At 39.9% G+C, this 13,152-nt stretch overlaps 1 protein-coding gene across 1 annotated transcript in view; it reads right to left on the reverse strand.

Moving 5' to 3' along the window:
* Positions 1–13,152, reverse strand: part of LOC124612680 (nuclear pore complex protein Nup205) — a 314,008-nt gene that overhangs the window by 171,531 nt on the left and 129,325 nt on the right. Inside the window, exon 11 of the mRNA XM_047141009.1 lies at positions 4,117–4,301. Within this exon, the coding sequence (XP_046996965.1) occupies positions 4,117–4,301 (185 nt within the window). The remainder of the gene's footprint in view (positions 1–4,116; positions 4,302–13,152) is intronic.

The following is a 13,152-nucleotide window of genomic DNA, read 5'->3' on the forward strand; positions in this document are numbered from 1 at the left end:
TCCTACATGAAAGCTTTGTTGAGGTCTGTCAATGACAGCCTAGGATTCATGAAACCAAGAGTCTACCACATCCCAAGCCAGTGTAGGAAAATGTATGTAAGGCAGACTATCTGGATGATACAGGATAGATGCACTTACTTTAAGCATCACATAGATAAAGAACAAGTAACAAAGTCAGAAGTTGTAGAGTAGCAGAACTCAAAAGGACATATCAGAATAATAGTTGCACTACCCAGTTACAACAGACTAACACACTTTACAATTCTCTCTAGAATACAAGCTACACAATGAATACATATCTAGTTTCCAACTAAGTCAGTCCAGAGTCCAAGCCCTGAGATGCTCAAAACGCAATTAAAGTGTTTGTGGGCAGATCCACTTATGTCACGTGAAGTGAAGAGCTAAGACCACATGGAGTAATTGTATCCCCTCTGCTCCTCTAGCATCCCTGTGGTAACAATTCTGAGACTTGGAGCTGTGGCTCGTGCCCCAACAACATGTCCCCTCACTGCTTCAACAGTGTCGGTATACCCAGTGTTGGCAGCGGATATACGGGAAATACACAGCGGAAGGCAACTGGAGGTCATCAGGACTGCCCGAGGATTGCAACTAGTCAGACTGATGAAATCTAGTAGCATCTGAGCAGCACCACCCAGTTGACTACCCAAGAACAGCTCAAGAGGACCACACCGTAGTTCAGGTAAAAAATAAATAAATAAATAAAAAATAAATAAAAATAAAAAAATCGATTTTTGGTTTTCATCATATTTCAATAGATTAAGGTTTTATTTAAGTACTCTGAAAAGGATTTTGCAGAAAAAAAATTTTTTTTCAAGCTTTTAAAGAGCATTTTCCTACCACGTGTGTTTATGTGCCACACCCACTTTTCTGCATATATTTTAGATCTTTATATACCCTACATTGCACGTTAGTTTTTTTTTACTCCCGAGTGTGTTGGCTATCCTTGGAATGCAACGGTCGGTATTCTTTTGTTTCTGCTGTTTGTAAACAACACGCTTTCAAACACGTGGTTAGTTTTGTTCAAGTGAGATTGCAAATAGTTGTTATACTTACGTTTGCACTGCTTGTTTACGTGTGTTTTGTTGTGTTTATTGAAGATGATGGAACGTAAAGGCATTTTCAAGAAACGACAATTTAGAGGAAACAAGTTTAGAAAGCTTTCTGTACAAGAGGTTATGTTGCCTGGCAACAATGTTTCTAATTCTAATTCTTCAACAAGTGCATCATCAAAGAAGCTCTCACCATTTCAAGAGAGTTACAACTAATTTACCGTAAGCAACAAGGGTTGCAGTAACATTATCATAAATTTGAGAATATTATCAGATGTAATTTCCAAATTTGTACAAGTAGACAGTGTGGCGAGTCATAGAGTGTGAAAATTTGTGAGAGTGCCAGTGGGAGAAAAGGCCTAGCAATTGCCTTGGATTTAATTTGCACTAAATGCTCTGCTGTGATTTTTTTTTGAGTTCTTCAAAACCAGATGCAAGTGGCCCTCATGAAATCAATACTAGATTAGTTTATGCCTTATTGGGAAGGGCATGGCTGCAGGGAGAACATTTTGTTCAGTGATGAACATACATCAATCACCAAATAAATTTAAAAAACTTACAGCAATATTAGAAAAAGCTGTATGTGAGGTCAGTGAGGAAAGCATGAAACTGTCTGCTAGAGAAGCAGTGGAAGAAAATGATGGATGTTCGGATATTGCAGTTGCACTTGATGTAAGTTGGCAGAAAAGAGGACATACTTCTCTGAATGGAGTAGTGACTGCCACGAGTGTAGACACCAGTAAAGTGTTAGATGTCGAGATAATGTCAAAATATTGCAAATGTCGTAAAGTCAATGAACATGAAGGACACAACTGTGTGGCTAATTTTAGAGGAACACGTGGCGGTATGGAAGTTCATGGAGCATAACAAATATTTCATCGCACCATAGAAACAAAGAGGTATACGGTACACCAAATATTTGCGTGATGGTGACAGTAAGGCATACAATAATGTGGTGAACTCTAAGCCATATAGAGATGCCATTATTAGCAAAATCGAATGTCTAGGCCATGTTCAAAAACGTTTGGGAACAAGGCTGAGAAAACTAACTGTTGATATGAGAAGAAAAAAATTAGACGATGGAAAATTTTTGACCGGACCGGGTCGGTTAACTAAAACTGAAATAGAAAACTTGCAGGTATACTATGGGCAGGCAAATGCGAGAAATAAAGAAAATTTGGAAGCAATGAAGAGAGATGTTTGGGCCATATTCTTCCATAAGTCCTCTATTGATGATAAGCCTTGTCATGGATTGTGTCAGGAGAAAAGTTGTGGTGCAAATACAATAGGGCTCAGGCAACTGGAGAATCTTATTCTCACCAGCATTCTCTTCCTGCTACTGTTATTACAGCAATTAAACCTATTTTCAGAGACTTGGCTCATCCTGACCTTCTAAGGAAATGTCTGCATGGGCAGACACAGAACCCAAATGAATGTTTCAACAGCATAATTTGGAACCGCCTTCCTAAAACTGTATTTGTAGGCATGCATACAATGGAACTAGGAGTTCATGATGCTGTTAGTACATTCAATTGTGGTAATATTGGAATGTGTTGGGTTCTGAAAAAGCTGGGAATTAATCCTGGCGAAAATATGAGCACTGGGTTGCAACACTGTGATAAAATGAGGATAGTCGATGCAGACAGGTCTGTATCAAATACGGTCAAGAAAGCAAGAGAAACATCCAGGAAGGTAAAAAAAGAAGAAAAGAAGCTGGAAGACCTGCTAGAGGCCAAAGAAGGGCCATCATATGCAGCAGGACAGTTTTAATTAACTGTAAGTAACAAATTTTTAAAGTTTTTTCTTTAAAGTCAATTTCCCGCAAACTAAAATTTTCAGTACACATGCCTCATTATATCAGAAACTATCATAGATAAATGAATGAAATTTTCAGAGACTCTGCATAACATAAAAAGCCACCTCTGGTACTACACTCATTAATATTCCCCCATTAGGAAGTTTAAAAAAAATATTTTCTGCAGAAAAAAATTAATATATTTTGTTAATCAATTTAAAAAAGCATTTCTTAAAAACTATAAAATGGATAAAGTAGGTTTTAGTACAGTTGACTATTAGAATGATGTAACATACAGTAAAAATATTAAGGTCTGCATCAGTTTTTTTCAGAAATGGGTCAAATACTTGCCTAAATTAACATGGGTTAGATAGGCAGGGTGTGGTCCCCTTAAAATCATTATACGTCAGGAAAATAAGAAATCAAATCTCCCAGAAGTACCTGGCGAAAGAAAATTTATGCAATAACACATCTCTGTAATGAACTAAAGACACAACAGATGTGCTTCACCATAAAGCTTACAAATCTCTTCAACTGCCAGAGGCATTCAATATTTTTACACCAGTTTCAGTATAAAAAAGAAAACCAAGCCACTTGAGGCTGTGTTATCTGGGGATGGGGCACACACTCATACTGACAAGAACAAATGACATCACATCTAAGACACCAACTCAAATCACATACTTTCTTGCGCTTGCTGCTAAACATAGCTGCAAACAAAGATCAACACTGTGGAAGGACAGTAAATGCAATGAATAATCCTCAGGGCACTAAAGAAGACTCCAACAGTACTCTGCTTCCTTCAGTCTCTGTAGTGATTATTACTTTGTGCCCAGATAAACTCAATCTATGCAGCAACCGAACCAAAAAGTAAAGTCATTGCAAACCTTGTCATGAAACTCTTGACAAATTTCTAAGCTCTCCTGATTCTGGTCAACATTCCAAGTGAAGCCACAAACTGAGCAGAACTTTTAAAATATTCAAGTAAATTCTACAGATAAAAGTTTATTTTGAAACCTCCTATATGTCATCCCGTATTATTATCAAAATAAATATCATAACAAGTTACCTGAAAACACATTATAATAATGGCACAAAAAGGAAAAAACAAAGTAGGAAAAGTAACATGTGGGTGTCAGAGATGATTTATTCCTGTCTGGTGCTTTAATTTTCAGGGTTTCTAATTACAGATATGAGTACAATTACTAGCTGTGCATGCAAATCCATCACCATTATTCAGCAAGTACAAACCTTTCAAGGGATTTGAAAAAGTGATTCCATGACACATTGCTCGCAGAATTATTTTTCAAGTAACTGAACGCATAGCGGGCTGCTTTTGGTGTCGATGCCAGACTGCAGAGCATCTTCATGTGTGGAACAAATAATGATGGCAACAACTCGGTTCCACCTTCGTACACAAATTTTGAAAGCAGCATCTGTAAATCAAAACATTACAAAAAACGTGAATTTTAAAAAATTAAATAAAAATGCAATATCTGTTAAGCACTGCAGTAATGTGCATTACTGTCCACATGAACAGAATTTCATTATTCAGTCTCATTTGCGTTCATGTTGGTACATAAACTTAAGAACTATCACAAATCAGTCATTTTTTTATCACAAACATATACACTAAGGTGATGTACGGAATTTAATAAACACAAAATTAAAAAAAATTCAGGCAGTGGCATTGGGAACAGGCAGGCGGTAGGATAGCTAGCAGGGGGGGAGCATGCAGTCTGACAGTTTTGTGTTGTCCATCAGCAACAGATTCCAGCTGGGGGAGCTGACGGGAAGGAGACTCAAGTTAAAGAGTAGCAGTAAGAAATATGTAGAAGACTCTGACCATGACTAGCAGGAATAGGAAGAGCAACAATGTCAGGAAGAAGAGAGTACTTCTGCTCAGTTGCAGTCATTGCAGACGTGTAGACCCTCATTCACAGACGTTAGGGGAGGGGTATCAGGTCACAAGCATTCTCAATCTTAGTGCTGAGCTAAATCAAGGCAACTGAGGGTTTACGGCCTTTGTGCGAGTACTTCACAAAAGACGATCAGGTTGTGACAGTGGGTGGGGCAGGGAACATCTTGGGTAGGGACGAGGCATACATCATATGTAGTTACTTGAGTAAGACAGACTCCCTAACTTATGGCACCAACTTGAACACGGTCGAGCTCCTCTGGCGGCACAATCGGCCTCATCTTGGCAGCGACGTACAGTGAATCTACGCAGAGCTGGAGATAGCAATAGCACTGACGACTGCTGGCTAGGTGTACACTGAACTGGTGCCCACGGGGACTATCAGGAGCTGGGCTACACTCTGTACGGTCGTCGCCAACAGTTCTGGGAAAGGGAGGTCGGTGGAGTTCGTAAGTGACGGTATAGGAGGTGGGTGTGGAGCCACACACGGTCAAACACCTGTTGTCACGGATAGGACGACGAGGCCTTTTTTAGGATAAACCGTGACAACACTCTAAAAGAAACAATTCCTCTAAATTTTTCTATACTGCAGTATGCTGCTGATATGTGCTTATACCGATCTGATTCCATAGAGGATTCTACAGTCAGCAATCTGATAGCAGGTAGTAATAGAAGAGGACAATTTTACAAATGCAAATGGCCCTGAAATATCTTCTGTGAAGTCTTCGGTTATTATTTGTTCGAGACAAAATGTGAACCATAATGAAATTCACACAAGGAATTAGTCATTCCGTGCTAAACCATCAGGCAAATTCTTGGGAATGTGGTTCAATTCCAGGATAAGCTGGACTTCTTACATCAATTCCATTCCTAACACTTTCTTCTAATTGTTAACTTTACAATACAGCTGCATCTGGACTTGCCTTGGGGCAATGAGATCAAATCCTACAAACACACTATAAGTAGGGGCACTGGAAATGCCTCTCATTTTATGCAGCAATGAGCTTGCAGGCAAATATATACAGGGAAGTACAGTGCCAACAATTGATCCAGTAATTAAGAAATGTGGAATACTACAAGCTCTTTTCGATAACAAAACATTACAGTGATCCCCAGAATTTTTTAGTACTTTTCATATGTTGAAAAATCTATCCAAAAGTATCATAACAATGTGAAGACTTCCTACATATGAACTGCCTTTTCGCCTCTACACATCCTCTGCTCCGGTATTTTATTTGAAATTTAGTGTACACGCTTGGAGCAACCTTAACCTGACAGCCAGTTCTTACCTCTGTGAAAAAGGTAACATTGGGTGTGCTCTCTGGTGTCCAAAAACAGGTAACTACAATCAGCATAAGCTTCCATTATCAAACTTTTCTTGTGCAACAGAAGCAGTGGCAACCACGGAGACCTCCACATACTTTAACAAACGACAAAAGAATTTTGATTATTTCTGATTCAAAAAGCATTCTCAGGGTCACAGGGAGCAAGAACTGGCATAAACAAAGCAATAAACTTGTTAATGACACAGTTCAGAAAATAACAAAATGCTCTCGAGGATAAAAGCTGAAGCAGGTATTTTGCAAAGCGAAATTGTAGACCAGTTGGACTGGAAAACTGCTGCTTGTACACCTGGAGCTTACGTAGATTTTCAGATACCAATCACGGACCTCTTACATCAAGTAGAAATGGAAGTCAGATTCTAGTGGGAAGAGGAATGGCAAACATCAGTTGTAAATAAAAGAAAATATTATGGTTGGATACAGCCCCATATACCCTGCTTCTTAAGGTTTCATAACATGTTGGTACATCACAGAGCCATCTGTATAATCACTCAGTTTGGAAGGCAGGAGACGAGGTACTGGTAGAAGTAAAGCTGTGAGTACCGGGCGTGAGTCGTGCTTCGGTAGCCTACTTGGTAGAGCACTTGCCCGCGAAAGGCAAAGGTCCCGAGTTTGAGTCTCGGTCGGGCACACAGTTTTAATCTGCCAGGAAGTTTCACTCAGATGGGATTTAACCATGGCAGCTTTCCATCTCATTTGTTTCATCTACAGCTCAGAAATTAGACATGTGTGGCTACAACAACCAACCATTATGTCTTCACTTGTCCCAAGTTCTATCAAAACAGACAACACTTTCAATAATACATCATTTTTTGGGAGTGCATCCGGAATGTTATTAACTGGTGTACCAATAATTTGGCTGACAACCTTTCAGCCATTCTCAAGGGGAGTCAATTGCAAGAATTTTAACACACTTTACTCTGCAGAGTAAACATGCACGCATAAAAGATAATAATATTGGTAACAAGAGCGTCAGTCACAGACAAGACTTCACTTCTCCAAGAGTAATAGAAAGCAAGTGCAGAGTCGATGAAGCCACAGTGCTTACAAAGTGTGTGTTGTTTTGGCCATCCATAATAATCAACCAAATATTTTGTAAGCACTGCAAATCTGCATCTACATCTACGCGATTACTCTGCTATTCACAATTAAGTGTCTGGCAGAGGGTTCAACGAACCACCTTCAAGCTGTCTCTACCGTTCCACTCTCGAATGGTGCACGGGAAAATAAGCACTTAAATTTTCCTGTGTGAGGCCCGATTTCTCTAATTTTATCGTGATGATCATTTCTCCCTCTGTAGGTAGGTGCCAACAGAATGTTTTCGCAATCGGAGGAGAAAACTGGTGATTGAAATTTTATGAGAAGATCCCTTCCCAATTAAAAAAGACGTTCCCAATGATTTCCACATATCATGTCTGTGACACTATGTCCCCTATTTAGTGATAATACAAAACGAGCCACCCTTCTTTGAACTTTTTCAATGCCATCTGTCAGTCCCACCTGATGCTGATCCCATGCCACACAGCAATACTCAATGAATACAATTGTGAACTGAATTGGTGGGGGGGGGGGGGGGGGGGGGGGGAGGGGGGGGGGGGGGGGGACGACAGGTGTGGCACAAGCAGTTTCTTTAGTAGATCTGTTGCACCTTCTAAGTGTTCTGCCAATGATTTGCAGTCTTTGATTTGCTCTAGCCACAACATTATCAATGTGATCATTCCAATTTAGGATACTTGTAATTATAATCCCTAAGTAGCCTTCAGATTTGTGTGATTTGTTGCCCAATCGAAATTTAATGGATTTCTTTTAGTACTCATGTGAATACCTTCACACTTTTCTTTATTGAGGGTCAATTGAAACTTTTCGCACCGCACAGATATCTTATCTAAATCATTTTGCAATTCATTTTGGTCATCTAGTGACTTTACAAGACGGTAAATGACAGCATCATCTGCAAATAATCTAAGAGGGCTACTCAGATTGTCTCCTATGTCATTAATATATATCAGGAACAATAGAGGGCCTATAAAACTTCCCTGGGGAATGGCAGATATTATGTCTGTTTTACTCGATGACTTTTCATGTATTACTGCGAATTGTGACCTTTCTGACAGGAAATCACGAATCCAGTCGCACAACTGAGGCGATATCCCATAAGCACGCAGTTTAGTTAGAAGATGCTTGTGAGGAATGGTGTTGAAAGCCTCCTGGAAATTTAAAAATATGGGATCAATTTGACATCGCCTGTTAATAGCGCTCATTACATCACGAGTATAAATATCTAGTTGTGTTTCACAAGAACAGTGTTTCCTGAATCAGTGCTGACTGTGTGTCAATAAATTGTTTCCTTCGAGGTAATTCATAATGTTCGAATACAGTATATCTTCCAGAACCCTACTGCAAATCGATGTTAATGACATGGGCCTGTAATTCAGTGAATTACTCCTATTTCCCGTTTTGGGTATTGGTGTGACTTGAGTAATTTTCCAGTCTTTAGGTACAGAACTTTCCACGAGTGAGTAGTTGTATATAATTGCTAAATATCAAGCTATCGCATCACCATACTCTGAAACGAACATGGCTGGTATACAATCTGGAATGGCAGTGAAAGCAAATGGCCAACAGCCGGTGAAAGCGCATAGAAGAAAGCAAAGACCATTTGTCACCTGGTAAAGTTATAGCAACTATCTTTTGGGATTCCCAAGGAACATTCCTTATGGATTACCTAGAAAAAGACACAACCATTACTGGACCACATTATGCTTCATTGTTGGTTCATTTGAAATGTGCACTGGCTGAATAAAGACCTAGGTTGGCATGCAAAAAAGTGCTCTTTCATCTGGCTAATGCACCACCCCATACATTAGCGATCTTTCTTTCTTTCTTTCTTTCTTTCTTTTGCTTGCGCCTTTTTTCCCGCAGATATGCAGGGTCGGCATGGTTAATCGGATGTGGCAATGTTAGTGTAAGGGGTAGCCAAGTGCCCTTCCTGCCACCACCCCGTACCTCCAGGGATGGAATTAGTGTACCCCAACTGTCTGCAACGAGTGTAATCCATGAAACAGTGCGAAAGTGTTCAGATGTCTGCGAGCCGTGTAACTGAGGCGGGACATGGGGACCAGCCTGGTATTCACCTAGGGGGATGTGGAAAACTGCCTAAAAAACACATTCAGGCTGGCCAGCACACCGGCCCCCATCGTTAATACGCTAGGCGGATTCAATCCGGGGCTGGCATGCCTACCCGAGTCCAGGGAGCAGCGCGTTAGTGCTCTCGGCTAACCTGGCGGGTCCCATACATCAGCGATAACAATGGCAAAAGTGCTTGAGTTGGGCTTTGAACTGGTTCCTCATCTGCCCTATTCAACTCACTTCTTCCCGTTCCTTGACTTGAAATAATGGCTTGCTGGGAAGAAAGTTTCAATTAATGAGGCAGTGATAGTTGCAGTCAACAAGTATTTTGCAGAGTTTGACATAATCTATTTCTCCAATGGGATGAAATACCTGGGGGATCACTAGACCAACAGCATATCTCATATAACAACATTTTTTTCTCACTTTTTACCAGACTTATCAAACCACCCTTGCGTCTAAAAACTGGCCATCCTTCCTGCACCGAGTGAGTACCTCTATCTACCAATCTGCAGCACTTATCAGGGAAAACACTACCAAGTATTTCACTAGTGGTTCAATACATAATCATGGAACAAGAGCCAGTTTGGGCTAACATTTGCCAAGGAAAAAGAAACAAAAAACTTAAAACAACATTTTCTGTTATGGAATAGGATTGCGTAATACACTGCCCAAGGAAATGAACGAGATTACTAATATATATATCTGTTCAAGAAGGCAGCTAGATTACTAGTATGTATCTCTTCAAGAAGGCAGCTAAGACATTTTTCATAAGTAATTCATACTACACAAATATAGACTACTTGGAAGACTGAGATAAGTGGTTGATAATGAAAGGGGATAACTACAACACCCTGTTTCATTTCAATACATATTCACAGTTCATTGCTTCCACAAGAAAATCAAATGTCAAGTTCTAAATTGCATGATAGTAATGTACCATCATTCTCCTGAGTACATCATCACTCATCCTGGGGTGGATGCGGACTCAGTTATTCAGATGGTAAAATGAAATGTCATGTGGCTAGGCCCTCCCGTCGGGTAGACCTGACACCTGGTACAAGTCTTTTGAGTTGACGCCAATTTGGCGAGTTGCATGTTGGTGGGGACGATATGATGATGATGATGATGATGATGATGAAGACAACACAACGTCCCTGAGAGGAGAAAACCTCCAACCCAGCCGGAATCGAATCCGGGCCCCATTGCATGGCACTTGCGTTGTGCTGACCGCTCGGCTAATGAGGTGAGGCGAACATTCAGGTGGTCAAGGAAAGGACAGGAAGATTTACATGGAGCGTAGTTGGATGTTTGCAGCCCTTGTGTTAGTTTCCCGAACAGATTGAAGTTAGTGCAAGGGGCACAGCAGCATCTTCATTGCCAGAAGACATCAGTGGGTATCCTAACTGTGTGCGGCGATAATGTGAATCAATATATATTATTTCTCAAGTCAATACCCCTTTTTCTCACCACATACTAATCATACAGGGATGTATCATGTATCGCTAGAAAGGTTTTCTAACCGGCTTCTGATATCACATATCGATTTTGCACTAAAACTTACTATTTGTGGAAAATTGTAACATAAAAGAGACTTTTAACTTACCACAGGCAAAAGGGCATCATACCTGTACTTCATGAAGCTCAGTGATTATTCATGAATAACTGACTCCTTTTTCATATTACCTTATTACAAGTAGTATTTTATTTGAAACTTCCTGGAAGATTAAAATTGTGTGCCAGACCGAGACTCTCGAACTCGGGACCTTTGCCTTTTGCAGGCAAGTGCTCTACTGAAGAGAAAGGATACTGTGGAGACATGGCTTGGCCACAGCCTGGGGGAAGGACTGATTTGTTTTTTTGACACTTGGGATATGATGCATAAAGAATTTGTTCATCCAGGACACACTGTCAACCAATTGTTTTACAAAAATGTCCTTGAGAGACTCAGAAAAAGGGTGAATTTGATTCTGGATTATTTTATTTGTTTTAAAATACTTCTTAACTGGACAATTTGCATACAGCACTGTCAGACAATAACCATGACCACTATCATAGTCCATCTCTGCCAAACATACAAACTGACTTTTCTAAACGAACATATTTTCCAAAATGACAAACGTCCTGTAGAATTCTTACACTGATTAGATCCATCAGGATTACCACCACATTAACTTATACTAAAGAAAAACACTATTGCGCTGCTGATAAGAAACCTGAACACTAGACAGGGCTTAGTCAATGGATCACACATGGTTGTAAAACAACTCAACTTATTTCCGATTAATATTCAGCTCATTGACACTGGGAAAACTGTTGTAATACCACGGATAAATTTCACACAAACAAACATGCCTTTTCAACTGACAAGTAGACAGTTGTCTATTAAAACTGCATTTGCGATCGCTACAAACAAATCACAGGGGCAAACACTTCAAATACTGGGACTGTATTTACCAAATCCCGTCTTGGGTTGTGATCAATTGTATGCAGCCTTTTCACTGGTGACTAAATCAACTAACTTTTTTATATCCTTTAAAAAAATAAAAAACAAAAAGTACACGAACATTACATTCTGACGTGAAGTATTGTTCACAACAAGGAAGTGTAGTGCTCTGTAAAGAATTTTGTTTAAAATTATGTGTATGGAAATGTGTGAGAGAAAAGTAATAAGACTGACGACACCGTGTGCGATCTGACAATGCTTTGCTGTTCTTCTAGTGCAGACCAGTGTGTTCATCCCTTCCAGATACTCAGTATGGGTTTCAGCTCCATACAGCCATCACATGATTTTCGAAAGGGCCATCACTCAAGTTGTTTTTATTGTGTGCTACGAGAATGGAACAGCAGAATTTAGAGGAACATTATGCCATCAATTTTTGTGCTAAATTCGGCGAATCTGTGAGTGTGAGCTTTGAAAAATTGAGAAACAGGCCTATGGGGAACATTCCTTATATCAAGAGCGCAAGTGTTTCACTGGCACAAATCATTTTTGGAAGGCAGAGAACATAGTGAAGATGAGCCTCTCTCAGGGAGACTTCAAACTTCAAAAAACAACAAACAGGTGTATGCTCTTGTGAGATCACACTGATGTTTAACAATAAGCACGGTGGATGACCTGTTAAACACTTTCACTGTACATCAAATTTTGACCACAGTTTTGGCCAAAATTATGCCGCAAAACCTCACAACCGAGCAGAAAGGCAATCAATGAAACATGTGTTGATAATCTTGAGAGGATTGACAATGAGCACGAGTGGTTCATTCATGTGACCACAGGTGATGAATGCTGCATTTTTTATTACGATCCTGAGATAAGGTGGCAAAGTGAGAAGTGGCACAATCAGACATCATCTCAGGCAAAGCAAGCTCGAATGAGCAAATCAAAGATCAAAACAATGCCGATTTGCTTTTTTGACAGTCGGGGTATCATGCATAAATAATTTATTCCCACAGGACAAATGCCAGCCAAGTGTTTTGCAAAGACATCCACGTGAGACTCAGGGAATTTTTGACCGCGAAAGATATTCCTGTTGTTCCACACCCCCCATTCAATGATTTGAGACCTCGTGACGTTTTCTTTTCCCAAAATTGACAAATGTCTTAAACGGATATATTTTGGGACTCTCGAGAACATTCAAAAGAATGCGAGTGACATGTTAAAGACCCTACCACGGGAAGCCTCTCATCACTACTATCAAGACTGGGATTGACGACTCCACCAGTCTACAGCTGCTGAAGGGAAGAAGAGAAATACTTTCAAGGGGACAATATTGTTGTTTGAAAAAATAAAAACTCTGATAGATAAAAAAACAGTCATTACTTTCCTCACACCCCTTGAATCATAAATTCTTGATTTAAAACTATAAAAGTGCGAAAGTTTCCCATGGGTCCCCT

This window comes from Schistocerca americana, chromosome 4, assembly GCF_021461395.2.
Source record: "Schistocerca americana isolate TAMUIC-IGC-003095 chromosome 4, iqSchAmer2.1, whole genome shotgun sequence".
In the NCBI taxonomy this organism is placed as follows: domain Eukaryota; kingdom Metazoa; phylum Arthropoda; class Insecta; order Orthoptera; family Acrididae; genus Schistocerca; species Schistocerca americana.